Source organism: Delphinapterus leucas, chromosome 19, assembly GCF_059928025.1.
Source record: "Delphinapterus leucas isolate spDelLeu-1000000601 "Yukka" chromosome 19, BTC_Dleu_Yukka2, whole genome shotgun sequence".
NCBI lineage: Eukaryota > Metazoa > Chordata > Mammalia > Artiodactyla > Monodontidae > Delphinapterus > Delphinapterus leucas.
The window spans coordinates 57,586,794-57,614,665 of NC_143147.1; the positions used below are offsets into that span (position 1 = coordinate 57,586,794).

Below are 27,872 nucleotides of genomic sequence, written 5' to 3' on the forward strand. Positions count from 1 at the left end.
AGCTTCCAACCCTAAAATTCTACAACTCAACAGGACATAGAGTGTATAGGGAAAATGTTTATAAGGTAAATATAATTAATAAAGCCAGAAACAGTAATAAAAAATTTAAATATTCTGGTAAATAATGGCTGCATTCGTTTTCTTGATCATAAATTACAAAGACAGTATCACCCAGAATTCCAAATGTAATTATGGCATTTATCAATCATGTTGGTCTATAAAAGGGACTCATAATGCACGCAACCCTTTGAAACAAACACTAAAATAAGTCATTATTTCTACACAGTGCAACAGCCAGAAAGCCCTCGCTCCCCACACCTTTATCCGTTGTCGAGAGTGACTTGAAATGAGGTGAAGGTTTCTCAAGGTGTCGTTTATCAGCCACTGCCAACCAGCTGTCAAAGAGACAAATTCATTCAGTCGGTAAAGAACATTTGTATGAAATTAAAAACAACAACACACAGATCTTCTTCTACCTCTCAAGTCAAAGTAGATGGTGACCTTTGAGAGGAACCTGGAGGAAACCTATGGTACACACTCTCCAGATCTAACAAAATTCTAAAGGCCCTCGCCCTCCCCACCTAAAGGGGGAAAGTCTTCTTTCCGCTGCTGAAATGTGAAAACTGTCATGTGGGGAAGTTTTTGTTCTTTTATCACACCTTCAGGTTTCAGGTGGTCTTTTCCTGTACCTCTCCCCCGAACAATCCCTCCAGACCCCCACCAATAAAAACCCAAACATTCAATTCAATTAGATCCAATACTTGGGAACAAACATTAAATCTATTCAATTTTTTTTTAAGTTACAGAACTTCTGAGGCTGCAGACCAAAGAACCAGGACAGCCCAGTGGTGGAGGTGACCCCGAGGCTTTTCTTACTGCCTCTCTGTGGCCAGGTGCCATGGAATGTGGAGAGGCTCCCAGACCCACACAGGGGCCTGGCCGCCACCCCCAGGGAGAGCTGTGGCAACTGCTGGCCCTCCCCTCGTCCTGCGAGAGAGTGCCCCTCAGGCTTGCACCATCCATCTGGGAGAGGAACAGCCGAGAATGCCGGGTGCTGGGCACGGCCGTGACAGGCAGAGCCCCAGTTAGCAGCTCTGAGGAAGGAGCCTGACCCCTTGGAAGTGAAGGGAGAGTCTCTGTTTTTGTGGGGGGAGAGTGTGGTGGACGCTCACTATTTACAATGGGTTCTTACGCTCACTATTTACAATGGGTTCTTACAGCAACTTCAAAACAAGGATTCTAACAGGATGGAACTTTCCCGTCCACCCTAACAGGTTGGTCTTCACTTTTTAAGCTGAAGTAGTTCTGGAAGAAAAGGCCACAATGTGAATCACTGGAGAAGAGAGGCACTTACCGATCACGGCATCACCTCTGAAGGGCATTTTGGAAAGGGACAAGTTTTCTATTAAAATGCACACTAGGAAGAAAAAGGATGAACACAATGTCACTTCCCCATTAAGTGCCAATCACAGCACCTACCCTGCTGCACCTGAGCCCAGAGCTGCAATACCAACCCCCCTCCCCACACCCCACACCCTATGCCTTGGTGCTGGTGTCGGGAAGCAAGCCCTCAGAATGGCCTCAGCACCAGACCTGGCCCAGGCTCAGGGGCAGCTCCAAGACCCACAAGGAGCAGCATCAAGCGGGTGCCCTCAGGGAGCCCCACCCAGTCGAGGGAGTGCTATATGGAGGCTGCAGGTTTGACCCCCATACGAATCCCCAGTGATGACTCAATGCAGAGGACTTGGCTGCTGGGCCATCAACACCCACAGGTTACCAGGAGCTGTTGCTGAACTGCAGTCACCTGCCCAGTGAGGACCACAGAGAAGCAGGTTCTCCTGGGGCACAGGGGCTCCAAAGACAAAGGAGATGCCCCGGTCTCAGGTCAGCACCAGGGTCAGGACGGAGTCAGAGGAGGTAACATTTATCATCCCCATAGGGTGGTCCCCAGATGAGCTGCGGTACTCAAAGCTCTGGTAAATTCCCCACCTCTGTGAATAATGTAGTGTCCGTGTTTATAACTGAACTACCACTTCTGGGGGTGGGAACATGGCCAGTATAGCTACTGACTGGCCACGACTGCAAGGATGCCTGAGCTTCCATCTGGCAGCCTCACCGTGATGGTCCCGCCACCAAGGGGGCTCCACCATGGGGACTACTGCAATGACCTGACCTGCCCGACGCACCAACCGGCACTCGCCGACACCTGCCGACAGGCCATGTGCCCCGGCCCATTGTGACCGCACAACTCCTCACGCTGCCCGCTCACGACACAACAAGAGGGCGGCCTCTGCACTCCCACCTTTGTCACTAAAATAGAAACAGCATAGTGGTTTCTTCCTACTGAGTAAGTAATTTGCATTTGCTGAAAAAAATCTAACACCACAGAAAAATAAAATAGAAAACTACCATTGACATTGTGGGGGCCATGCATTTTGGGGGTCCCCCCATGGACCCTCACAGGCCGAAAGGGCACAGGCACACCTCCCTGTCGGCTCTGTGCCCCCACTCCTTCTTTGTCACCGAGCTCCCACCTGACCCTGAGACTAAGCTGAGCTGGAGCATGGCTCCTGCACCTCCCTCCATGCTCAGAGGGTCACAGGCCACCGACACCCCACACGGCCAGGCTGGGCTGGGTGACGCTGCAGCAACAAAGCCTCAAGCTCAGCGTCCACAGCAACAAAGGCTCCCCCGGCTGATGCTGTACATCTGTCACGCATCAACAGGGGTGCCTGTCACTGTCACCCAGGGACCCCAGGGACAGGTGGCGGCCGTCATCTGAAATGCTGCTAGGCTCGTGAGGAAGCCAGCTCTGCAGAGTCTGCGTGAGCACGGAAGGCTCCCGACAGAGTGACACCATCCCTCCTCCTCACAGCTCCTGACTCAACTATCTGTGTCCACAAACGGGGCCCTGCCCAGCACGAGGGGGCCCGGGGGCCAGAGGCGGGAGGTTCCAGCAGAATCAGGACGGACACAGGCCCTCGCACACGGCTCCTGCCACCAAACTGCTCTTTTTCTCTAACAACATAACCAACCGCTGGAGAGCCCACGCTCTTTAGAGGACAGGTAACATCCCACACTATGGCTGTGAAACAATTTATTCAGTATTTCCTGACGGGCTAAGCTCTCCTTCCGGTTTTCGTCACTTCAAACAAGGTGGCCACACACATCCCTGTTGGCACACAGACTGCCTGTCTGCCCATCAGGTTGCCCATCACCCTTACACGTTTTTTGGGTGCAGAGTCCCAGGAGTGGCCCTGCAGGGCAGAAGACTGCACATTTCTAATCATAAGAGACACCACCCACAGCAGCCTGAAAAGACTGTAATAAGGCACACTCCACAGCGAGGACCCCGTCGGCAGCAGGGCCACCAAGCCCTGACATAGCCAACGTGATCGAGGAGACACTTCCACCTCGTGGAGCTAATCAGCATCTCCCCAGCGACCACACGAGGCTGGGCACCCATCACCAACTCAGAGCCCATCTGGGTCTACGCTCAGGTGAAGTGTCCACTTACCTGCATGGCCCAATTCTCAGCTGGACTGCTTATCTTCTATTGGCAATTTTAAAAGTCTTTGCAGCCTATAAATAACAACTTCACCTTTCAACTGCTGTACCTCTAAATCTATGTTTTGTCTACTAATTTTATACATGGTCTATTCCGCCATATGAAAGCTTTTAATATTCATTTAAACAAACTATTTTCTGTTGCTCTTTTCTAGCTGCAGAACTACTATTAATTCTATTAGGTGGTTATGTGCCAAGAGCCAAAACCAAAACGAAACAAATTTAAAAAACAAAAAAAAGTGTTTACCAGTTAGAACTAACCAGTACAGTGTTACTACAACAAAGTGTCTGCATCTGCTTTATAATTCTGGGGTTGGAACTGGTAGGAATATGCTGAGGGACCAGATAAAACAAGAGGAGCAAATATGGATGCTCACTGAGGCTGGGGGCCCGATACATGGGACCCTACTCTATTTCTCTTTGCTTTGTGTAGATTTGAAAACTTCCAAATTAGGAAGTTTTTTTAAGGACCAACGTCATCCTCTAATGTCTCCTAAAATTTCTTTAAAGTTTTTTAAATTATATTTTTTTATATTGAAGTTTTTAGTTAATCAGTTAAGTTTCTGTTAATCAGAAGTTTAGTTTTGTATATGTGTGCAGTAGGGACACAGTTTTGTTTTCTTCCACATGGCCCCTTGTGACACCATCATCCACTCAATAAACTGCCCTCTTCACCGAGGCTGGAAACACGTCTTCTTTGTCACACGTCAAATCCCATATATGCTTTTACTTCGGATTCTCTCTTCTATTTTGCCAATCTATTCGCCTGCTCCTAAGAAATGCCATTCTGCTTTGAACAGAGCAGTTCACAGGACATCTTAAGGACTGGAGAATCCAAGCCTCATTATTATTAAAAATAATTTTCTTGGATATTCTCCCTGCATATGAACTTTAAATGTACTTTATTTTATCAAGTTAAAAAAAAAGAAAAAAACAGCACATGAGAAGATGTTCAGCATCACCACCCGTTAAGAAAATGAAATTAAACCCACAATGAAATATCACCACAAGCCTGCTAGGACCGCCAAGGTTAAAAACAGTGACAATACCGAGTGCTGGTGACAATGTGGAGAAACTGGAACTCTCTCACACATCGCTGGTGGGAACGTAAAATGGTGCAGACACTCTGGAAAGAGTCTGGCAGTCTCTCACAAAAGGAAACATATACTTAACCATATGACTCAGCAGTGAAACTCCTGGGCATTTATCCCCGAGAAATGAAAAGTTATGTTCACACAAAAACCTGTATGCAAACGTTCTTGGCAGCCTTATTCACAGTAGCAAACGCTGGAATCAGCCCAAATGGGCAAAGGATTAAAACAAACTCTGATGCAACCAGACAAGGAGACAAGAAAGACAACCTATGAGCACATGAACTGTCTGCATGGGTCTCAGGGCCATTACACTTACGGACGAAGTCAGCCTCCAAAAGGGGACACCATGAGACTCCATCTACACAACGTGCTCGAAATGGCAAAGTACAGGGGCAAGCAGAGATCAGTGGCTGCCCGAGGGACAGGGAGGGCACGAAGCAGGGGCAGCGGGAGGCCTCGCAGGGGACAGTCCTGCACCCCCACTGGTGCTGGCTGGACTCCTGTGAGCGCAGCTGCAGAAACCCAGACGCACGTGAAAACTGCTGAAAGCCAAGCGGGGTCTTTTGTCTGTTTAGCGGGGAGGACGCCAACGTTGACGGCTGTGACATGATACCCTAAGATGCTGTCACCGGGGGAGGCTGGTGAAAGCAGCAAAGAGCTCTATGTACCGACTTTATAACTTCCTGTGAGTTGACAATTATTTCAAAATAAAAGGTTGAAAAAACGAACACACTAGGTAATATAGACCACCCCACAGCTAAGACGTTCTTAAAACACTGGACAAAATTAAAATCAAACAGTAAGTGCTCGGAGTCACTGCTGAGCCAGCAAGGGAGGGAAGGCCCAGTGAGGAGAGCAGCTTCTCCTTGACCTGTATCGGGGGCCCCAGAGGAGGCACTAAAATCCAGGACGACGACCACGGCGTCTAAGAGCCTCAAAGGGGTGGTGGTGGTACAAACCTGGGAGTCCAGGGCTTCTAGGGGGGGTTTGAATCCAAAGAACCACACCCTAGAAGTAAGTGTAAAGTTTGGATCAGCTCGCTGAAGCCTAGCACTGAATCCCCCACATCTGGCCAGAAGCAAAGGTAAAGCCTCTGGGAAAGGAGACGTTTCTAGGCCTCAAAGTACTGCTGTAATTTTTCATACCCAACATCCAGGCCTTTACAAACAGAACCACAGAAGGACTAGATGATGGTATTTTTTAGAGACAGATTATAAACTGTGCTTATTGTGTTCAAAGAGGTGAAAGAAATGACTGAAAACCATGACAAGGATACAGATACTGTGAAAGATAAATAGAAATTATGAAAGACAGACACACAAGAATTAAGAATTCAACAGATGGGTTCAACAGCCAATAAGACACAGCTGAGGATGTGCAGGGAGTGGCCGCTCAGCCTCAAATCTTCCCAGCACCGTCCCCAAGAAGAAGTAACACGAGGTGGCCAGTCCCTGATCCTCCCCTTCCGTCTGTCTACCGGGCTGGCGGCACACTCTGGGAAGCACGCGGCAGCGGCCCAGGAACGGCTCAGGAGTGCACATCCCTTCCGGCACTCGCTCCCTGTCCTAAGAAGGCAGTTCTCCCAAGCTCTGACGATGTTTGTGACGGGTGGTGGTGCGACGCAGCCGCAGCACTCTGCAGCCGTGAGCAGCTCACCCAGCTGGCGTGGAAGGCTACATGCAACATGACCCCAACTTCCTGAGACATGAACTGATAAGGAAGGAACAACCACCTTGAAGGAATCCCTGAAACAGTGACTGTCCCCAACTGCTGGGATGACGGGTGCTCTTTTTATTTCCTCTTCACTGTGAGCGATGGTTTCTGTGCAAAGTCACTGCTTCAACACAAAAACAGACACCCTGCACCCCACCCCAGGCCAAGCCAAGCCCCTAAACCCAGAAACGGCTTGCAGATCACGAGCTGTCGATGACACGCAGGGGAGCGACTCAGAGTCTGAGTGTCAGCCGGCAGAAATCAGCTCATGTTTCCAGAGTCCATGCCCCAAGCGACACCCGTCAAACCCATGAGAACACTGAGCTGACACAGAGGAAACGAACCTCCCAGCAGAGAAGTCCCCGAGGGCAGGCAGGAGGCGAGAGACGCGGGCCTCAGGCGGGTCCCTCCGGGTCGGGTCGGTGTAGTGGCCAGAACACCAGGAGGTCAGCTGGCCCCGTGCACCAGGCTCGGGCCTTCCCGTCCACTCACGCCCCAGACCTCAGCAAGGCGTGCATGTGGTCGGGGGCTCACACGGGGGTTCCTGCACAGAATCACCAGCAGTCCATCCGTAAACAAGGTGAGGCCTCTCAGATCCTTGAGACTGGCCAGTTCCACTAGGAATCATCTCGGGAACTGAAATCAGGCTTTCCTAGTGCCGTTTTGTGGACTTCTACAACATGTCTGTGCTTCCCTCCTCACATTCATAAAGAGAATCACCAAAAGCAAACTACATCCCTTGAAGACACCTTAGGGAAGCCTGTGCCTTACTCGACAGTAATGAACCGGGACACAAGGCCCCGCAGGCCTCGTCCAGAATCGAGCATCTGGACCGCTTTTAGAAGGGACTTCTGTTCAGCTCCCCACCCACTGCCTCCCGTCCCAGTTCCTCCCTCCGCACCCGAGGTGGCCTTGGCTCTGACATCTGTGGGTCCAGGAGGGCAGCCCCAGGTATCTCTGCTCACAACCTGGGCAGTGCACAGTGAGTCCTCAAGCTCGTTGACTCAGCCAACCCCTGCTCTCCTGACATGTCTGGCTTCCCGTGAAGTCGTTCCGGCTTTGTTTCCCCTTCTTGCTGAGGGGCCCTGTCATCTGCACTGCTGGGGTCACCCTGCATCCCTGGCTTGCCCCTCAAAGGTGTGTGAGCCCCCACACAGACCCACACACGTGGCCCTGGTCGGGCCTCTTGTGTTCTGGACCTGGCAGCACCACTCCTGTCTGCCGTCAAGTCGCAAATACCGGTCGGTCCCCAGTGGCAGAGACAAGAAGCCTGTGCATGGTGGACTGGCCTGTTAATGACACTGCCTCTCACGCTGCTCCTAGGAGCCCAGGACTTCTTCCCACATTCAGGTGGGAATGCATCTCCTGTGTGGTCTGACTCAAGACATGTGCAGCAGTCCTGGGCAGACAGTACGCTGCCAGGCCACGGTACGGTCAGGAGCTCTGACAGCTGTGGCTGGGGGAGACCCTGCCCACACGCCCTCACTGCACCCTTGGCTCCCGTGCTCGGTCCTACCCAGGCCTCACCCCACACATGCCCTGCCCCCTGCCAAAGGAACTACCTGGCCACCCAGAGGCCCAGCACTCTCCAGCTTGGTGGCTACTCTGAACCCCAACACCCTCCCACCGGCCAGGGCCATCCCTTCCCTCGGGACTCCACTCGCCACGCCGCTCCTCATTGGACGGAGGTGTGACGTGCCAGACCTGCATGAAGTCACCGTGGCCACTGGGCCCTGAATATGCACAGGCTGGGCACGAAGATCAGAGCAGGAGCTCTGGGTGGTGGGGGGCCGTGGGGAGGGCCTTGCAGCTGGGTTGCAGCAGAGCCTGGCCAGGCACCGCCTTCCTGGCCTGCAGACCAGCCAAGGTCTGAGTACAGGGAGTGTCTGGAAGCTCAGCAAGGCTGTCTCTGCAGCGCCTCCGAGGATCTGCACACTACCTCTACTCCTAACAAAAGTGAGAATCCCAGTCAGGCAGAAGAAGAAAGCCAGCAGTTCTTTGTGAGGAAGAGGATTTGGGACAACCGAGAGCAGTAAGGGACCCTGTAACCCCCTTCCCAGGGACAAGTGGCTACTGGCAGACATGAACTCTTGGAGGGGCAGAGGGGAGAGGCAGGGGCGCACGGGAAGAAGATCAAAAAGGAACAGTGGGAACTGGCAGGGTGGAATGCTCCAGAAGGGGACACGAGTCCCAGGACGGAAACACACAACCACATGCACCAAAGGACCCAGAAGATAAGGCCAGGGGACTCCACCGAGCGCTCACGAGCTCGGGCTGATCCCAACACATGACTGCAGCCTGGCGGGAGGGGGACGGGCAGGCGCAGTCAGGACTGCAGGTGCTACCCCACCCGCCCTCTGGCGTGCCAACCAGCCCGCGTCCCTGGCCAAGCAGACATGTTCTGTGGTCAACCCCTGCAACCCCAGAATGCTGACGGCACGTCTGTCATGTCGACACCAACTGACCCCCACCCGCCCTCCCCCCACTCCCTGGGTGAGGGGCTCTCCTGGACCCTGGCCCACCATGGGGCCAGGACTGACCCGGCACCTGATTAAGCACGGAGTCCTGGGTTTTCTAGTAGGTTTAGCTGAAAAGGCTTCAAGAAATCTAGATATTTACATGTTGGCATATCTTGAGTTCCCTGCAAACATTTAAATATAATCTTAAAAACTGTTCTTTGCTCTACAGTTACATTTAAATATTGTATTGAAGAAGGAAAGATGGCCACATTTGACATCCCTAACTTTATCATTCCCTTCTCACCCATCCCACCCCAGCCACCAGCAGCCCCGTGGCTACTAAAATATATCAAAACCCACAGAAGCTGGGCTTTCCTGGTGGCACAGTGGTTGAGAGTCCGCCTGCCGATGCAGGGGACACGGGTTCATGCCGTGGAACGGCTGGGCCCATGAGCCATGGCCGCTGAGCCTGCACGTCCAGAGCCTGTGCTCCGCAACAGGAGAGGCCACAACAGTGAGAAGCCCGTGTACCGCAAAAAAAAAAAAACCCACAGAAGCTGAAAATTAGAGCCTCGAGTGCACACACACAGGAGAAGCAGTGGGCTGGGCAAGTAGCCCCGGGGTTACCGCGTGCAGGCCAGGTACACCGCCACGGTAATTCTGGCCAGAAAACCACCCCGCCACTTGTCACTGCAAAGGGGCCCATCAGGGAACTTCCCAGTGTTGAAAGCAATGAAGTAAATGCCCTTAGGACTTTTTGTCTTCCCTCAATGGTGGGAAAAAAGGATCACAACCCAACATCTGCAGCCTCCGTGGCTCAGACCTACCTGCTTGTCTCATGAGTTCTCCTCCCAGACCCCTGAAAAGTAATGAAAACATTCAAGGTTAAATCTCCTGTTACACAAAACAACATAAAACATCCTCACCAAGAAACAAATGTAACTTCAGGCTCCAAAAAGTATTATGATATTAAGTAGCTGCATTTGTTGTTGGAAGTACGAGCTACTGTTTATGAAAATACGTGCTGTGACCGCCTTCCAGATGATTTTCAGTTTTTACTGGAGACTCTAATCACTGGTACTAATCATATCTCACAATCACATATGACAAATCCCAAATACTGTTCAACTCTTACTTTGTAAAAACTAAAGGAACTTAAGGCACTAGAAAGATATCATCATCCAGCAGGACTGGGGAGAGGAAATGCTGCCCGTCTGGACCCTGATTGACCCCGGATGCTGACAACGGGAAACTGGTGGACGTGAATTCAAGAAACACTCCAGGGAGAAGGTAGGAAATTTATGAGACTGCCTCCTGGCCCAGGTAGAGGAACAGGATTCGAGTTTGCCCTCCTGCCTTAAATAAATAGAAAACTGGATGAAATAAACAAAGGTTCAGAGGCCGAAAAACAGAGGTCTTGGGAGGAGGGAGGGAGCAGCCAAGTCCCAGAGCCCAAGAGGCCCAGCAGTGAGGCCCAGCAGTGAAGCCCAGCGGAGCCGCCTGTCCTGCGGAGTCAAGAGGTTGAGCTGGAAGGTGGGGAGGCCGAGGCGGCTGAAATCTGAGGGGCTGGGGAGCAGCCCAGACAGCGCTGACCTCGAGCTGCACATGCGAGAAAAGAAACTACCTGAGCCTGAGAGGAGAGAAATGCTCCTAAGGAGAAGGCAGGGCGCTAGCAGGAACCCATACGGGCGGGAGGAAGCCCCCGTGAGCCAGAGCACAGGCCTGGTCACGCACGAGGCATCAGCAGAAGGGCCGCCTCGGCAGCCGGTCAGACTGTGCTGGCCCCGTCAGGCCTTCAGAACAGGGCTTGAAAGGATTCAACCAATCCCACCAACCAAACACCACCAGAAAGCAGCAGCCGGTGCCCAGCGACAAAAATACCACAAAGCCTGGCACCCAACAGAACTACCAGGAAAGCACGACCCACAGCTCCAAGAAAACCAGTCCACACAACCAGACCCAGAAGCACCCAAGACGACGGAATGAACTCGCGGGGTCAGAACAGCTCTTAGTTTCTGCACGTGTCCAAGGAGAGGAGGAGAGAGACTGAGGCATAAGGAAGACATGAATGGAACCTCAAGAAATAAAAAACACAGATCTGAAAATAAAAACTGCACTGAGTGCAATCAATGAAGACAGGAACAGAGAGCAAATTAATAGAAACAAAGAGGTTTAAAAATATATTGCTCAAAGACTAAGTGAATCATGTGAAAATGACAGAGGAGTTCATTTAAACAGGCTCCTGTGGGTCAAATATGGACAGCTTGAGCAACAGAAAGAATAACAATGATGTTCCTGGATTACAACGTACTGGGGGGCGGGGAGGACCCGTGAGTCTATAGTGATACATTAGAAAGAGAGAGCAGGGTGGGAGTGGGGAGCGGCGCTGCTCTCGCCAGACAAATCAGAAAGCGAATGAGGGGATCAGCCAGTCACCCTCTGGCAGGCCGCAGAGCGACGACTGATTCAGGCCAGGCAGGCAGGCACTGGACACCGGGGATCCACACATCTCGAAGCCACCGCCTCAGGTCAGCCGCCAGCTGCAAGGGGACACACGCCGCTCACGGGCACGTCTGACCTTCTGGAGGTCATCCCTGAACCCAGGGATCAACTCAGCGTCTCTACTAGGGGACAAGTGCACTGGCACAGCCCCTTCACAGGCAACACCAGGGTCCACGCCAGCCATACCAGCCACGCCAGCCATGCCATGGGTAAGCCAGGTCCAACCATCAGGGAACAACCCAGCAAACCCACAATGTGGAATGTTACACAACACAACCGGCCTGAACTCTTAAAAAGAGACTGTATCATGAAAAACAAAAATGGAGGGGACTGAATAACACCAAACACAGTACATGAACTTGAGCAGGTCCTAGTTCAAAGGGGAAAGGCTACGGAGAGCATTTGAAGATGACCTGAAGGAACCTGCGCTCACAAGTCACTGAGGTCACACCGACTCTCCTGGGTGTGGTGGGGACACTGGTTGTACATGGTTACACAGGACAAAGTCTCTGCTCTTCCCTGATGCTTTCTCAAGTTTTAAAGAGGAAGCAACATGCCCGCAACTTACTTTCCATAAAGAGAAATGATACACATATAAAGAGAGACACACACACTAGCTGAGATAAAACAAACAGTCAAAATGTTATTAATAATGGGGGAAGGGTGAACAGGTATTCACTGCACTAATTTTATTTAGACCCATAATCCCTGAAGATAAAATGCTGGGCGTTACAGAAAATCAATCCTTGCTATGCCCTTTCCCAGGAAGACTTCCGAGCACAGTCTGCCGAAGAGAACACAGTTCCCAACGTCATTCAGATAGCTGAGAAAGCAACTGGAGGCCCCAAAGAGACCAAGGGGCCCGGGCACCCCTGGGGTCGCACGGCCACAGCTCCCAGGACACCGGGCGGCCTCCCAAGGGCTGACTGCTCACTCACAGAGGGGCAGGAGCACACCCTCCAGGGGACCAGAGCATGGGGCTGGTGCAAATCCCACATGCACCTCACATTTCCCTCCAAGATCAAGATCCATCTCCCTCGACTACGTGAGCTGCCATTTCCACTTACCCACAGTTCACATTTCTTTAAGATTAAGACTTTCACGCTTCTGTTCTGCAAATGAAGGCCTGTCACCACTCCTGCAGGAGGGCCTGACACTGCCAGGTGACATGCAGGGACTGGGAGGCGGCCATCACAAGCAACGAGGCTGCCATGAACTCAAGTGTCACAGGAAATTCAACGAGGGCTCCCCAGAGCACTCCAGGCCTGCTGACGGGGAGCACTTGCTGGGTTTGAGTTCAGGCATTCCCAGTGAGACAGGAGCACCAGGCGGCCTGGCCAGGAGTCCTCACCCTCCTGCCCCTCCCCAACAGGGAATTTTCCTTCCAACCTGCTGGACACAGCGAGTGCTCAGAGCTCTCACCGCACACAGAGGTCCTCCCAGCACAATCCCACAGGGCCAGCCAGCACTGACCACCCCAGAGTGTCACGGGGCAGCCCCATCAGCTTGTCAGAACCTACGGGATGTTCCAATCCTTTTGCTGGTGCAGAGGGATCTGCAGGGCACATGGGACGCACGACTCTAGCACTAGGCAGACCTAAGGGGTCCCTTCAAGGACAGAGGATTTATTTCCACAGCCAAGGCCGCTTCCTGGAGGTGAGGGCCAAGGAAGCATGGGTCTGGAGCTTTGTCCCAGATGTGGGAGGTCACCTCCCAGCCCCTAGAAGGTTCTGCCTGACAGGATCCTCTGTTTACCTGGGCCGGGGGCCCTGCTGGAAGGTCTATGCTGGTGCCATCTATGGTGAGGCCTCAGGTCACAGGGAATCAGCTCAACCCAATGGAAACCCTGGATGCCAAGGCCTGGAGGCGGGGGGAGGTGGGGGTGGTGGAGACCCTCCTTGAGTGGCAATAGCTGTGCATGTGTCACGAGTGGCCACAGGGAGGATTCAGTGTGACTCCACAGGGAAGGGACCCAGGAAGCTGGTGCCTGGCCTATCCTGGACTCTGTCCTGCGGGCCTTTTATGTTGCTGATTTTTATCTGTATCCTTTTGCTGCAATAAGCCATAACCACAAGCATAATGGCTCTGCTGAGTTCTGAGTCCTTCCACCAGCAAGCCACTGAGCCTGAAGACCTGGTCTTGGGGACCCCCAAACTCACAATAAGAAAATAGTCCAAGGAAATAATGGTGCTAAGCTGGATCTACAAGGTCAGAAGGACTGGACACCTCGCATTCAAGCCCCGGCAAGAGCCTTCTGGCCTGGTCCTGTGGGGCCATGTGACCCCCCCCTTCTGTGGTCACTGCCAGGGCCTCTGGCCAAGACCTGTGTGGGAGTCACACTTCGTGAACAAACACTGCTGAGGCACCCAGGCCCGTCCCACCCAGAGGGCCTCTGTTGCACCAGAGGCCACATGCGTTATCTTCCTACACTGGCCTCACTGAATGGGGTTATTTTCTATTTATTTTTGAGATTTATCACTAGAAAAGAAAATTCAAAGGCAAAGAGCAGATGTGCATTTGGAATTTGTAAGATGCTAACGGATTTCATCAGAAGCCTTCAGCTCCAAAGAAAGCCGCACACGCACACAACATAAGCACAATGGCCCTGGGGTGGTCGGTGGCCCTCCGCACACAGCTCACTGCCTGCCTCATCCCTGGTTAGTCCCGTGGAGTTCAAGCCATTTCACCAGAAACAAATGAACATGTTTTTATGTAAGGGGAAGTGAGTTGCTCCTTTCTTTCTGTTAAAACAGATGAAAAGCAGCAGCATCAGTGGAACAGCCAAGAGCAGCCCACGGGCCTCCCCATGGGAACCCCCTCCAGGCCTCCATCCAGGAAGCAGGAACCGGGAAGCAGAGCCATGCCCATTGGTTCAGGTCTACACCAGGCCTCACCCACCCAGGAGGAGACTCACTCAGCAGAGTTTATCACCTGCAGGATACCCCTAAGGGAAGGACAGTTAAACAGGGAACAGACACCACCAAAGAGCCCTGAGACCTCGGCCCCTCTCCACACCAACCACGGAGGCCACAGAGACCACGGAGAACACGGAGGGTCCTGACACAGACGTGGCCCACATCCTGGAGGCGCTGCAGGATGCGGAGGAGCCGCTCGCGCCTATGCGCCCACTTGGTCGCAAGGAGGTCCGAGCGGTGGCCAGGTCTGACCATCAGTGAGCAAACTGACCACGGGCAGACTCATCCTGAAAAGGGATTCTGAAGTAAGGCAGGGGACGCAGGCTTAAAGAAGATCAAGTTTAAATTATAAGCACTGACTGAGACCAGATCCAAATCAGCAGAGGGTGACGCCAGCTAACTGTGAGGTCACCTGAGCAACCTCTGAGAGAAGCCCCCGTGTGGCCCCAGCCACCCTGGGCGCGGAGGTCACAGCAGGCCCTGGGCTGCCAGGAAAGCTGGAGGCAGGGAGAGCGGCCAAAATGAGAACACGTCAAACAAGAACAGGCTGACATCCACTGCCCTGCACCGTTACATTAAAACACAAGAAAAACGAGATGCAAGCCACAGTCTGGGAGAAAGTTCTGGCAAATCACCTGTCTACAAAGAGCTCGTGTCCAGAACATGACAAGAGTGCTGACAGCTTAGTAAGAAGACTACAGAGCATGAGTTTTTTTTATGAGCAAAAGATCTGAACAGTCACTTCACAGAAGAGGGAGGACAGCCAGTCCACACAGGAGGTGTCAAGGTCACCAGGCCCCAGGTATGCAAACTAAAGTGGTGATGAGCTACCCCACGCCCAAGGATCAGCCCCACCCCAGCACTGACGAGGACACCTTAGACACACTGCACCGCATGACCCAGCAACACGTCCACACTAAGACTCGTACGCCAATGTGCACACAAGCTTTATCCCGAAGAAGCCAAAAGCTGGAACAACCCAGATGCCCACCACCTGGCGAGCAGATAAACACACCAAGCACACACGCCACAGACCACCACGCAGCACGACAGAAGAACACACCACTGTACGCCAACCACACGGTGAATCTCAGAAACAGCACGCTCGGTGACAAAGACCAGACCCCAAGGCTCCACAGGTTGGTTCTATCCGCACGACATTCAGAGGGCAGACCACAGCCTCCAGGGCAGAGAGGACCCACTGCAAAGGGCAGAAGGCAGATCCAGGCGGTGCCGCTGCTGCAGGTGGACTGTCCATAGCCACCAGCCCCGTCAGACTCCACAGTCAAACGAGCAAGCTTCTCACCACGTCGTCAGTGAAGCTCAGAATCCAACCAGGCTTTCATGGCTCTTCACCCCCTCAAATAGGATAAGCACAGGCAACTTGGCCAGGACCACTCGGGAGACACCCATGACTAGGGGCCCAATATTTTCTTCACAAAACATAAAACTTCAGGTGTGTAAAGCTTACCTGTATAACTGACGATCATAAAGCTAAAAATAAAGAATTGAAAGTTACTTAGTTATTTAAATTACTAGGATTTAAAAAATAATACAGCAGGTATATAACAAGCATCAAAAGGATAACAAAAAGAAACACACAGGTGGGCGTTTCCCAGGAGGGGCTGATGGAGCCCCTCCACTCTCCAAGAGCACCTCACTAACAAGCCCCTCCCTCACTAAGACCCACCGTGCATTACCACATTTAATCCTCACAACAGCCCAGATCCCTCCTTCCCTCACCTGGAAGAGAAACCAGGGGTCAGAGAGGGGAGGAAGAGGGTTGCCAGCCAGTGAGGGGGGCCTGGATACCCGGACCTGCCCCCCCCCGACAGCCCCTCAGGCAGTAAACTAACCCTAACCGTCCTTCTCCTTGCAAGGAACTCAGAGAAGCCATTCACAGCATCACCACTAACTACCATCCCAGCCACCACTCACTGAATGTTCATGCTGTGCCACCAACTCCACTCAACTCTCCGAATGCATTCTTTAATTCTCACAGAAACTCAAGCAAGTAGGTTCCACTATTACCCAGGCTCTACAGAAAAAGGAAGCCGAGGACGGGGGACGGTCCCCGCACTGAACCGCCTCCTGCGTTACACGGCGTCAGCCCGGCTTGACAGTGTCAGGTGAGCACCAGACTCCACTCTAAAGGTGAGAAATGCACCTAAACAGATGGTACGGTTTTGCCAAAATGGAAAAGAAAGTTAACGGCACCAAGAGGATGAGGAGGGAAAGACGTCAAAATGGTGAATTATTACATAAAGAGCTAAATCTTAAAGAAAACAAAACTCTACTCAGAACAACAAACAGTAAAGCCGTTTAACATCTCAAGAGTGACTTCCAGGTTATCCTATAACATTAAGACCTACAGTTCATAGTTCACCAATTTTGACTCACAGAAGCCTTTGAGAATCTCAAAAACCCAGAAAAATGCACACACCTCCTCCCCAGAGAAGTGCATACACAAACCCTGGGTGTGACTTCAGACTCGGGGTTCCCCACCATGGAGGCACAGCTGGGGGTGCAAGGCCTTCGTGCTTGTTCTGTGTGCCACTGCCCACCCGCCCTTGCGTGAGGAGGCGCCCCGAGCGAGGAGGGTGGCCAGGCTGCACAGCAGGACTAGATGAGAGGCGGGTGCTGTGCAATGTCCAGCGGAGGACACTTGGCCACACAGAAGAGCCCGAGCTCACCCCAAGGGTTTGCACCACAGCCCCAGGACTGACCCTCGGGGCTTCGCTTGGGGGCAGGCAGGCCCCAGGTACCAGGAGACCTAGAAGAGGGGCGCCCCAGAGGCTGCACACTGACCTGCTGGTGGATCTGCTTCAGGCCCTGCACGGCCTTCTCGTCTAGGAAGTCCGAGACGGGCCTGCAGGAGTTCAAACACAACGTGTGAGGTCCTGGGACAGCGTCAGGGAGACACGCATGCAGGCCTGGTGGCCCGCCAGCTCCCAGCCCACAAGCACCTGCAGGGGCATCCCTGAAGGTACCTCCAATCAAGGGGGCAGACGGAAGACCTTCTCAGTCAGCGGTTAGCAGACAATAGAGACAGGGCTGTGATGAGGCGCCTGCTTGAGAGCGGGGACCCCATGTTCGGGAAGAATCTGCGGCCCCGGGACGGGGAGCAGCCCAGCTCCCAGGCGCCCCGTGACTTGCTTTGGAAAAGAGTACAGCGGCTGAGGCTGCGGTCAGGGCCCTGCAGCCAGCGGCCTCACTGCCGCCCTGGACAGGCCTGCTCGGCACCCAGAAACCTGGATTTCGGGAGGGCTCTCCCCATTCCCTAACTGCCCAGACTGTTAGCACAAACCACGTGGATTATGCTGAAACCTGATTTCTTCTGGGAGTCTGGGATTTGGGTTCATGGCAGGTAGAGAACCCACACGACCAGCCCCCAAAAAACCCCCGGGGGCCGGTCTCTCTAGCCTTCCCTGGGGGGGAAACGTGTTGTCACACGCACTGCCAGGGGATTAGGTGAGTCCTGCACAGCTGCACCAGGAGAGGATTCCATAAACGCCAGGTCCTCGGCCAAGCCCACAGGTGCCATTTCACCCCCTCGCAGATGTCATTCAAACGGACTGTGGGGAGAGAAGCAGGGTCAACTCGGACCTGCTATCACTGTGTCCCCAGGAAATCACCTCAAAGGACAGGAAGCCACTTAAATACAGTTTTCCCCAAGCTGGAGTCCAAGAACCCAGCACAGACATCACAGTGCGCTCTGAGCTTTTGCTTCTGAGGAAAAGTCAGTTGGAAAATCAAGTAGGAAGACGAAGCAGCTGCCTCACAAAACATTCTCAGCCTTCGGACCTTCTCAGCAACCCCGCGCTGCGTGTCTTCTCAGCCTTCGGACCTTCTCAGCAACCCCGCACTGCGTGTCTTCTCAGCATTCGGACCTTCTCAGCAACCCCGCGCTGCGTGTCTTCTCAGCCTTCGGACCTTCTCAGCAACCCCGCGCTGCGTGTCTTCTCAGCATTCGGACCTTCTCAGCAACCCCGCGCTGCGTGTCTTCTCAGCCTTCGGACCTTCTCAGCAACCCCGCGCTGCGTGTCTACTGTGAGTTATACTCACTGAGCCAGCAGCAAAGGCTCCTGGTAGACACTTTTAAATTTATATCCTCTGGTATTTTAAATTATTGAAAGTGATAAGTGAACAAAGAATACTGAATATACGAGCTACTCAACACAAACTCTGAAAACGTGTCTTTGCTTTTACAATCTGTTTACCTCAGAAAGAGCGAGGTGACAGGAGAAGCTCAGAGAGGTGGGGTCCCCCAGAGAGGACAGGGGACCACTGACAGACGTCGTCAGGAGCACAGGGCCCCTGGAGACCATGCCACCGGCACAAAGGAAGGGGCGCGTGGACAGGGCCCCAGCTGTGACCCAGCTCCTACCTGCCCTGTTGCACGGCCAGTGTGTACAGGCTGTGGGTGACCTCTGCGCAGGCGAGCACAGCCCCGTGCCGAGTGTGTAGGTCTGGACTCTGTGTCATCGACAGCAGACGCGGGAAAACTGCAAAGGACACATGGGAGATGCACACAGGGTTACAGACGCGAGGGTTCAGGATCCAGGGGAGAAATAAACCCACTCAGTTATCTCTGTCAGGATCATTATCTCACAACCAAGGCTAAACTAAAGTCTCTGACATGCCAGACTTTGTCAGCAGACACTAGGGCAGCGAGCAGGAATGTGAACGAGGATGACACTTGCCCCCAAACAGCACATGCTCTTCAGGGCTCCGGACACAGGGTGGTGACCCAGGGTGAGAACAGACAGCAGGGAAGAAGGAAAACAGACTGTTTTCCAGGTCTTTCCTGCTGTTCAGGGGCTGCCAGGGCTCTGCCTAGGGGGCAGGGAGGACAGAGGCCGGGCTGCAGGACCCTACAGCAAACACACGGTGCCTCAGCCTAGAGCTCGCCCTCTCCTCAGAGCAGAGGAAGCCTCCAAGCCTGTGCTCTGGGGACAGGAAGCAAAGTCAGACAGTCCTTGAAGCCTGGCAGGGAGCACAGACAAGGAGCCGCACCCACAGCGGCTCTGCTCCACCAGCCCCACCAGCCCCACCATCCAGGGGGAACCACAATCACAGCCGGGCAGAGGCCACAGCGTCCTTGCCAGGAGAGGGCCCACACAGGCGCTCAGATGTGGCAGCTGGTAGCGGTCAGTGTTTAAGAATCAGGGAAGTCCCTTATCCTGGGGCGGTCAGCACTCTTGAACTGGGAAGAAAGTGTCCCCTTCATTCAGGCAGCAGGATTATCATAAAAGGAAAATAAACACCAGGTGAGATTCCTGATATTAAGCTTAATTAACAGACCACGAAGCTGAAAGGGCCCTTAGGAGGTAACATGCCCCAAATCTTCATTTAAAATCCCAGAGTGTGTGATTAAAACCAGTAACTCCAAATGAAGAACCACGATCCAACCAACAGTTACTTCTCTAATAAATGTCAGTGGGAATAAGTATAATGTGGAGAAATTTGTGTATTGTTCCCTAAATTAAAATCAGATGCCTACTTATTCCAAGTAGAAAAAACATGATGGAACATACACAGGTTCTTTCCTTAATCATAAGGGCGTGTCATCAGTTCAGACTGGCTGTTCTGTTCTTGAGTAAAGTGCGCTCAGGCCTGGCCCAGGAAGTCAGCAAATCCACTGCAGCCCCAGGGAAGCAGCTCACTGTTTAATATGTTACATTATGAGTTACTTCACTTGTTGTTTTAAGGCTACTTCTGAAACACATAGTGTACAGCAGATCCATCGATTCCTGCTGGGATGGCGCAGGAATCCTGTGGCTCCTGGGGACACACACACCTCAGTGGTCACAGCACCTGTGCTCCCAGAGGCCATGGTACCTGATTTGTATTCTGTCCCTGATGAAGCACAGACAAGTTCTTCGAAGCCTTCTCAGCAAGAGAGAAACCCCCAGGCCTTGGAATCAGTGAGGGGGCCTCCGGGGCTTCCTGCTGCGTGTTCGTGCATGTGTCCGTGGTGCACACGCATGTGCTAGTGTGAGGAGGAGCGCCTACCATGACGGGTGCTGTGCTCGGGTGCTCGCTGAGCCAGGTTCCGCAGTGCCTTGGCCGACAGCTCCCTGATGGCCCTGGGGGGCGGGGCAGAGAACACTGTTAGTCCTTCATTTCGAGGATTCTGGCTTTATTCAATTATAGAGAGGACAGTGCACCGGAGCTGTCAAATGGCCACTTAGTCAAACACTATGAAAACAAACACAAACTGACAAGCAAGTAAGAAACTCTGCTCATAACAAATGAGGGAGAGAGACTTCACCAAGAGGAGGCACTACATGCAAGTCCCCGTCAGGACACAGCTGCCATCTGCACGGCGCTGGATGGCACAGTATGTCTCCAACCTCCTGCACCCCAAGGGACGCAGAGGACGCAAGTACTGGAGAGCCTGTGAAACCACCACTGGGAAGATCGAGGGCTAAATGAGGGACGCTCGTGAGGCTCAAGCTAATAAACAGGAGGCATACATCACATCAGTGCAAACATTTCCAGTCAACGCACATTTGTTACATTCTCAACACACAGAAGGACGACCCCAGGACAGGTTAATGAAGCCGAGTTCCCTCCTGAACCTGCCAGGGGCCAGACAGGTCTGATCAAACCTTGAGGGCGACTTGTGAAGCTGACACCCTCCCCCACGCCCCCCCAGCCCCGTTCCGGCACTAGAAGTCAGGAGGGCACTGCCAAGAGCTCCAGACAGAACAGGAAGTAGTCATTTCCTTAAAATAATAATTAGGAGGACTACAGAACAAGACAGGACATGATAACAATATTAAAGAAGAAACATGCAAAAGGGGGCATCTGTAGTTTGATCATTATACGTTCCAAGTACACAAACACCAGAGAGAAGCACTTGGAGGATGAAAGCGGACGCTGGAGCAGGAGATCCTTCCCCTCCTGTGTACGCCCGGGCCTCTCGATGCCCCCAGACCAGCTTAGGGGTCTGCTTCCAACAGAAAACAGCCAGCTCTTCAAGGTAGGGAGGTCTCATGTGCTAAGAGCCCATTCAGGAAGCCACTTCTGAAGGCTGAGTGATCAGGTCTCAGAGCAGATAAAGCCCCACAGTTGCCAAGGAGGTAGCTATTCTAACAGGCTTAGTTACACTTATCCTCTAATTAGTGCACTTTGAGGATAAGCTTTCTGTATTTAAAAATATTATATTTACCATCTAAATGACAGACCTCAAACTATAAAACTCTTAGAAGAAAACACAGGGGAAAAGCTTCATGACCTTAGATTTGGCAATGTTTTCTTGGATGTAACACCAAAAGCACAGGCAAAAGTAAAACTATATACACTGATAACAGGTAAACTGGACTACGTTAAAATTTAAACTTCTGCACATCGAAGGATACAAGCAACAGAGTGCAAAGGCAACCTACAGAATGGGAGGAAATATCTGCAAATCATGTATCTGATAAGGGACTAACATCCAGACTATATAAAGAACTCTTCCAACCCAACAACAACGAAAACCAGGTAACTGCATTTTAAAATGGGCAAAGGACTTGAACTATTTCTCCAAATATGATATACAAATAGCCAACAAGCATATGAAAAGATGCTCAACGTCACTAATCATTAGGGAAATGCAAATCAAAACCACAATGAAATACCCTCTCACACTCCACACCCATTAAGATCGACACTATTTAAAAAGAAAAAGAAAGAAAGAAAATAACAAGTACTGGTGAGGACTTGCAGAAATTGGAATCCTTGTGCATTGCTGGTGGGAATGTTAAATGGTACAGCCATTATGAAAAACAGTATGACTTTTGAGATTAAAAATAGAATTACTATTTAAGCTTACAATCCCACTTCTGGGTATATACCCAAAAAACTGAAAGCAGGGTCTCGAAGAGATATTTATACACCCATATTCACAGCAGCATTACTCACAACAGCTAAAATGTGGAAGCAACCCAAGTATCCATGGACGGATGAGATGAATGGATAAAGAAGATGTGGCATGTATATACAATCGAATATTGTTCAGCCTTAAAAAGGAAGGAAATTCTGACACATGCTACAACACAGATGAACCTTGGAGGACAGTATGTTGAGTGGAATCAGCCAGTCACAGAAGGACAGATCCTGTAGGATTCCATATGAGATTCCTAGAGGAGTTACATTCAGAGACAGACAGGAGAATGGGGGCTGCCAAGGGGAGGGAGAGTCGATGATTAACCGGGACAGAGTTTCAGTTTTGCAAGATGAAAAAGTTGGTTGTACAGAAAGGGGAATGTACTTAGCTGAACTCTACACTAAAAATGATTAAGATAAATATTACATGTATTTTACCACAGTCAAAAAATTTTTAATTATGTTTATTTTGATACATAAATTATTTGGGGTGAGTATGTCTAAGTATCAGAAAATTTTTTTTAATTCTATTGAATTATAGTTGATTTACAATGTGTTAATTTCTGTGCAGCAGAGTGACTCAGTTATACATATATATTCTTTTCCACATTCTTTCCCATTATGGTTTATCACAGGATATTAAATATAGTTCCCTGTGCTATACTGTAGGAGCTAGTTGTTTATCAGAAAATGTTTAAAAAGAAACCCAAAACAATGGATAATACTTCTCAAAAGCGTATACTATTAAAAGTATAATAGAATACCTATACTAGTGAAGGTATAAATACACCACTAAAGAATGTCTGTCAAGAATTCTCTAAGGCTCCCCATTTTCTACAAGCCATGTATTCACAGGAAATTGAAGAGACCCTATTTATGAACTTTTAGCTGGTATCTCCTCATGGATGTAATCCAGGCCAAAAACAGAGAAAGGCAGAAATATCTCCATCTCTGAAGAATCATAAGAAAATTAGGTCATAATCATGCTCTGTGAATCCCAACATTTGAGAAAATGTGAGCAGGTGTTATCATAAGGACCTTCAAATCTGACTGCAATTTCCCCTCCATTCTGTGATTCATACATCCTGGAAACTTCAGGTTTTTAGAGCTTATACTAAACAGAGTATTTCCACAAAGAATATTTTAAATAAAATTAACCACAACAAAAAAAGAAAAAAATAGAAACCAAATAGCAAAATGACAAGTATAAATTGATAACCACTTCAGATGTGAAAGGAATGAAGCCCTCAAACAAAAGGCAGACGCTGTCAGGCTGGATGTAAAGGCGGGACCATCTGCCATCCCCCTGACACACAGACAAGGGTGCAGGACAGTAGTGGCTGTGAGAGGCCTCTTTTTGTAAGGCCCCAGCTTTGAATGGTTTTCACATTTTTAAAGGGTTTAAAAAGAAAAAAACAGGGGACTTCCCTGGTGGTCCAGTGGTAAAGAATTCGCCTTGCAATGCAGGGGACGTGGGTTCGATCCCTGGTGAGGGAACTAAGATCCCACATGCCAGTGGGGCAACTAAGCCCATGCGCCACAACTACTGAGCTTGCGCACCTCAACTAGAGAGCTCGCATGCCGCAGACTACAGAGCACTCGCCCTGGAACCCGCCACAGCTACAGAGGCCATGTGCCCTGGAGCCCGTGCATCACAATTAGAGAAGAGAAAACCTGCACACCACAACTAGAAAGAAGCCTGCGCACCAGAACGAAGAGCCCGCGCCCCCCAACGAAAGATCCCACGTGCCTCAGCAAAGATCCTGCGTGCCACAACTAAGACCCAACACAGAGAAAAATAAATTAAGTAAATAATAAATCTTAGAAAAGAAAAAAACAATAAAATACATGGGACAGTGACCTAAAATGTTTACTCTCTGGCCCTTTAAAGAAAAAGCTTGCCAACCCTTCAGCCATAATAATATCAAATTACACTTTAAGGCAAGAAAACTAACGTGAAACAAAAAGAGACATTTCATAACAATAAAGGGTCAATACATCTGGAAGATACAAAAGTCAGAAATGTAATTGCACCTAACCAGAGAGTCCCACCCAAAATATGTGAAGGAAACCTGACAGAAATGAAAGAAGAAATAAACATTTCAACAACAGCTGGAGATTTCAATAGCTCAAAAGTTTAGTCTAACACCATGGATGACACAGTTGCAATTTTGCTTTTAAATGTCCTATTGACTGCAACTAACACCCACTGTAAGCTGGGGTTCCGGACACAGAACCTGAAGAAGCTACTTGGCGTTTGTGTCCCTCAGACCACGGCCTGAGCACCGGCAGCCACACCGAGCCTCCCAAGAGAAAATAAGCTGTCTTCCCTGAGGTGCTGACAGAAGCACTGATACCCGCTCTGGGTTATACACTGGCCCTCCCCTTTGAAGGGACACGTTTAACTGCTGGAAATGCTAAGACACCTTGAAGCTGCTTCGTAATCACAAAAAAGCTACAGGCCTGCCTGGCTCCAGGAAGGATGGAGAAGACGGCTAAGCGGCCACATGGATCGGACTCGAGCTGGGATGCCCTGGCCGCAGAGCAGATGAGGCAGATCCCACAGCCTAAGGTCCTCGCCCTCAGGAGGCTACCCGCCCTCCATGACACGGCAAAGTTTCCACACCCAGCAGACTTCACTGAGGTCTCCAGAAGTAAAACTGGAGATAGACCATTAACCAACACATCAGGCATGAAGACTGGAACTTACGTTACTTCTCAGGAGTTACTTTAAAATATAAAATCTACCTAGATGGGAGGGGAGCTTGAGGAGAACGCATACATGGTTATGTATGGCTGAGTCGCTCTGCTGTGCACCTGAACTACCACATTGTTAATCAGCTATACTCCAACATAAAATAAAAAGTTCAAATGGTAAAATATATGTATATATGTATATAAACTGAAAAAAAAGGAATCTACAATTAGACAATATACTCAAGGCTTACGAGCTCAATTTAATCTCTCCTTTGGGAAAAAATAAGAATTCTTATTTGACAGATAAGCTAATTAGGCAAACACAAAAACACAAAACCTACCCATCCCAATGGTTTATCTTCATGGTAACCAGGTGGTCTATCATTGGTTGTGTGTATTCAGGAAAGCCGGCAATAAACGTGCTGGAAAAAAACAATATTCAGAGATGATGAGAATGTGGAGGAACAGGAACTCACACACAACTTACGAGAACGTAAAACGGTATGACCGCTTTCAAAACCAGTTCGGCAGTTTCTTGTAAATAGACAGAAATCCCCTTATAAGTATGTATCCAAAAGAAATGAAGATACATACATCCACAAAAAGACTTCTAAACAAATGTTTAAGCAGCTTCATTCATCGGAGCCCAAAACAACCTAAATGTCTATAACAGATGGACTAACAGATAAGCTGCGGAACAGCCACAGACTCAAGACAGCTCAACAACAAAGGGGAACAAGCTACCGACACACACAACAAGCATGACTCTCAGAAACCACTGCGCTGAGAGAAAGGAGCCAGGCGCAGGGGTCCATCCTTTCTGACTCCACTCGTGTGACATTCTACAAAAGGCATCAGCGAGCTACGGGCGGCTCCCGGAGCCGAGGTGCTGAGCCCTCCATATCTCAGTGACGGCGCTGGTCACCCAGGTGTGCATGCTGCCGGCACTCGCTGAACTGTACGCTTCCTACGAGGGCAGCTGATGGAGCATAATTATGCCTTAAGAGTAAGAGTTCCATCCCCTGAAAATACCACAGGAGAATTAAAAAAAATAATCTCCAAGTGGGACAGGCCTTTCTAATTAAGACTCAAAACCCAGAAGCCAAAAAAGAAGAGACCGGTACATTCAAACACTCAACCAAAAGAGAAAAATGCTATCAGGAAAAACACACCATAAACAAAATCAAAAACATCTGCAACTGCTATCACAAACAAGAGCCTTCTGTATAATGGAGTTCTTCCAAATCAATAAGAAAATGCCATCACCTAGTAGAAAAATCATTAAAGTTTACAGAAAAGAAAGAAGATGCAGCTCAAACATTCAGCCTCATTCACTGGGAAATGGAAAGGAAACTTTTGTCCATCTGTCAAACTGCCAAAGCCAGAGGGGTTGACAGCTGCTGCTGGAAGGCTCTAGAAGCGTACAGAGACACTGCTGGGGACAGCGTCTTGGCACAGCCTCTAGAGACAGCAAGTGGCACTGCCCAGGAAATTGAAAATGTAATGCCCTTTGGTCTAGCAATCCCACTTCTGTTAATTCACTCAGATATAAGCACACAGGTGAGAAGTGATATATACAAGAATATTCACTTCACATCGTTTATAACAGCAAAAGACTGGACAGAAGCCAATGGCCAGGAAGGGAGATCTACAGGTCACACTCCATGTCCAGATATGGAAGGCTCTCCAAGACGCAGGACGTCACAGGCAGCGTACGGCGTGTGCGTTCTGCTGTATTGTAACAGGACACACAGAGCTAGCTGCCTCCTTACTGCTAAGAGCTCATCCTTATTACCGCAGGCAGACCTCGTTTTACTGCGCTTCACAGATGCTGCATATTTTACAAATTGATGATTTGTGGCAACACTGCATCGAGCGTGTCAGCACCATTTTCCAGCAGCATTTGCTTGCTTTGTGTCTGTGTCACATTCTGGTAATTTCTGCAACACTTCAAACTTTTTCGATATTATTATTGTATGTGTTATGGTGATATGTGAACAGTGATCTCTCATGTTACTACTGTGACTCGCTGAAGGCTCAGATGATGGTTAGCACTGCTGAGCAATAAAGCATTTTTAAATTAAGGCATGTACATTGTTTTTTTAGACATAATGCTATTGCACACCTAACAGACTACAGTACAGTGTTAAGATAACTCTCATACGCACTGGGAAACCAAAAAATTCGTGCAACTCACTTTAACGTGATACTCGCTTTATTACAGTGGTCTGGCCCCGAACCCACAATATCCCCAAGGTGTGCCTGTACTTGACCGAGCCTCTGAAGATGAGCACTTCAGGGGTTCCAACCTTGTGCACTGTGTGCCACCGCTCAACGTGGGCAGAAGGAAGTCGACACACCCACAGGCATGATATGAACCAAATCTCTCTAGAAGACACAAGGAACTGGGGCCAACAGGGAGCCCCAGGGTAGAACCAGGTGCCTGGAAGGAGAGGTGAGATACACTGGTTTTCCCTAAATACCCCCTGCACCTTCTGAATTTTATACCACGGACATGGATCACTTATTCCAAAATATGCACTTTTATACTTCATGCCTCTAAGACACCCAATTGCTTACAAATATTGTCTGAACCTGCCACACCATCCACATAACCCCACCGTGGACCTGACCACCACCCACGTGTTACACGGAGGCTGAGAGACAGAGTGGATGGCACAGAAGGCCAAGAAGGGAGAATCAGGATTTTACCCAAATCCTGTGAGGGCACACTGCATGTGCACAGCATGAACAGGGGCGCTGGGTGGGCATGCGTGTGCTACAAGGTGTGAGGTCTGGGAGAGTCGAGTCGGGGAAAATCTTTGCTCTGGGCGTGACAGGAAGAAAAGCAGAGGCTTCACCAGCAGCGAGGTGGACTGAGAGCCCCCTAAAGATGATGAAACCGCTTGAGAGAGAGTCAAAAGAAGAAAACAGAAAAGTGAGGACAGCAGAGAAGCTGCTGAAGCTGTCAGAAATGGAGGCAAGACACAATTCCTGGCCCCACGTAACCTACAGGCCCCTGGCCCACCCAACAGATAGACCCACCCCAG

General features: G+C 50.4%; 1 protein-coding gene across 5 annotated transcripts in view; it reads right to left on the reverse strand.

Moving 5' to 3' along the window:
* The window catches only part of TBCD (tubulin folding cofactor D), a 177,676-nt gene that overhangs the window by 26,480 nt on the left and 123,324 nt on the right, over positions 1–27,872 (reverse strand). For 4 of the 5 annotated variants that reach the window (XR_016389022.1, XM_089901470.1, XM_022589215.3 and 1 more), the window contains 8 exons: positions 25,164–25,244; positions 20,266–20,339; positions 18,638–18,755; positions 17,059–17,119; positions 15,722–15,744; positions 9,661–9,692; positions 1,355–1,417; positions 319–395 (listed from right to left, as the gene is read on the reverse strand). Coding sequence is in view for 4 of the 5 variants with exons in the window: in XM_089901470.1 (XP_089757596.1) it covers positions 319–395; positions 1,355–1,417; positions 9,661–9,692; positions 15,722–15,744; positions 17,059–17,119; positions 18,638–18,755; positions 20,266–20,339; positions 25,164–25,244 (529 nt within the window). In the remaining variant the exon portion in view is untranslated. The remainder of the gene's footprint in view (positions 1–318; positions 396–1,354; positions 1,418–9,660; positions 9,693–15,721; positions 15,745–17,058; positions 17,120–18,637; positions 18,756–20,265; positions 20,340–25,163; positions 25,245–27,872) is intronic. The other variant, XM_089901471.1, reaches the window with a different exon arrangement.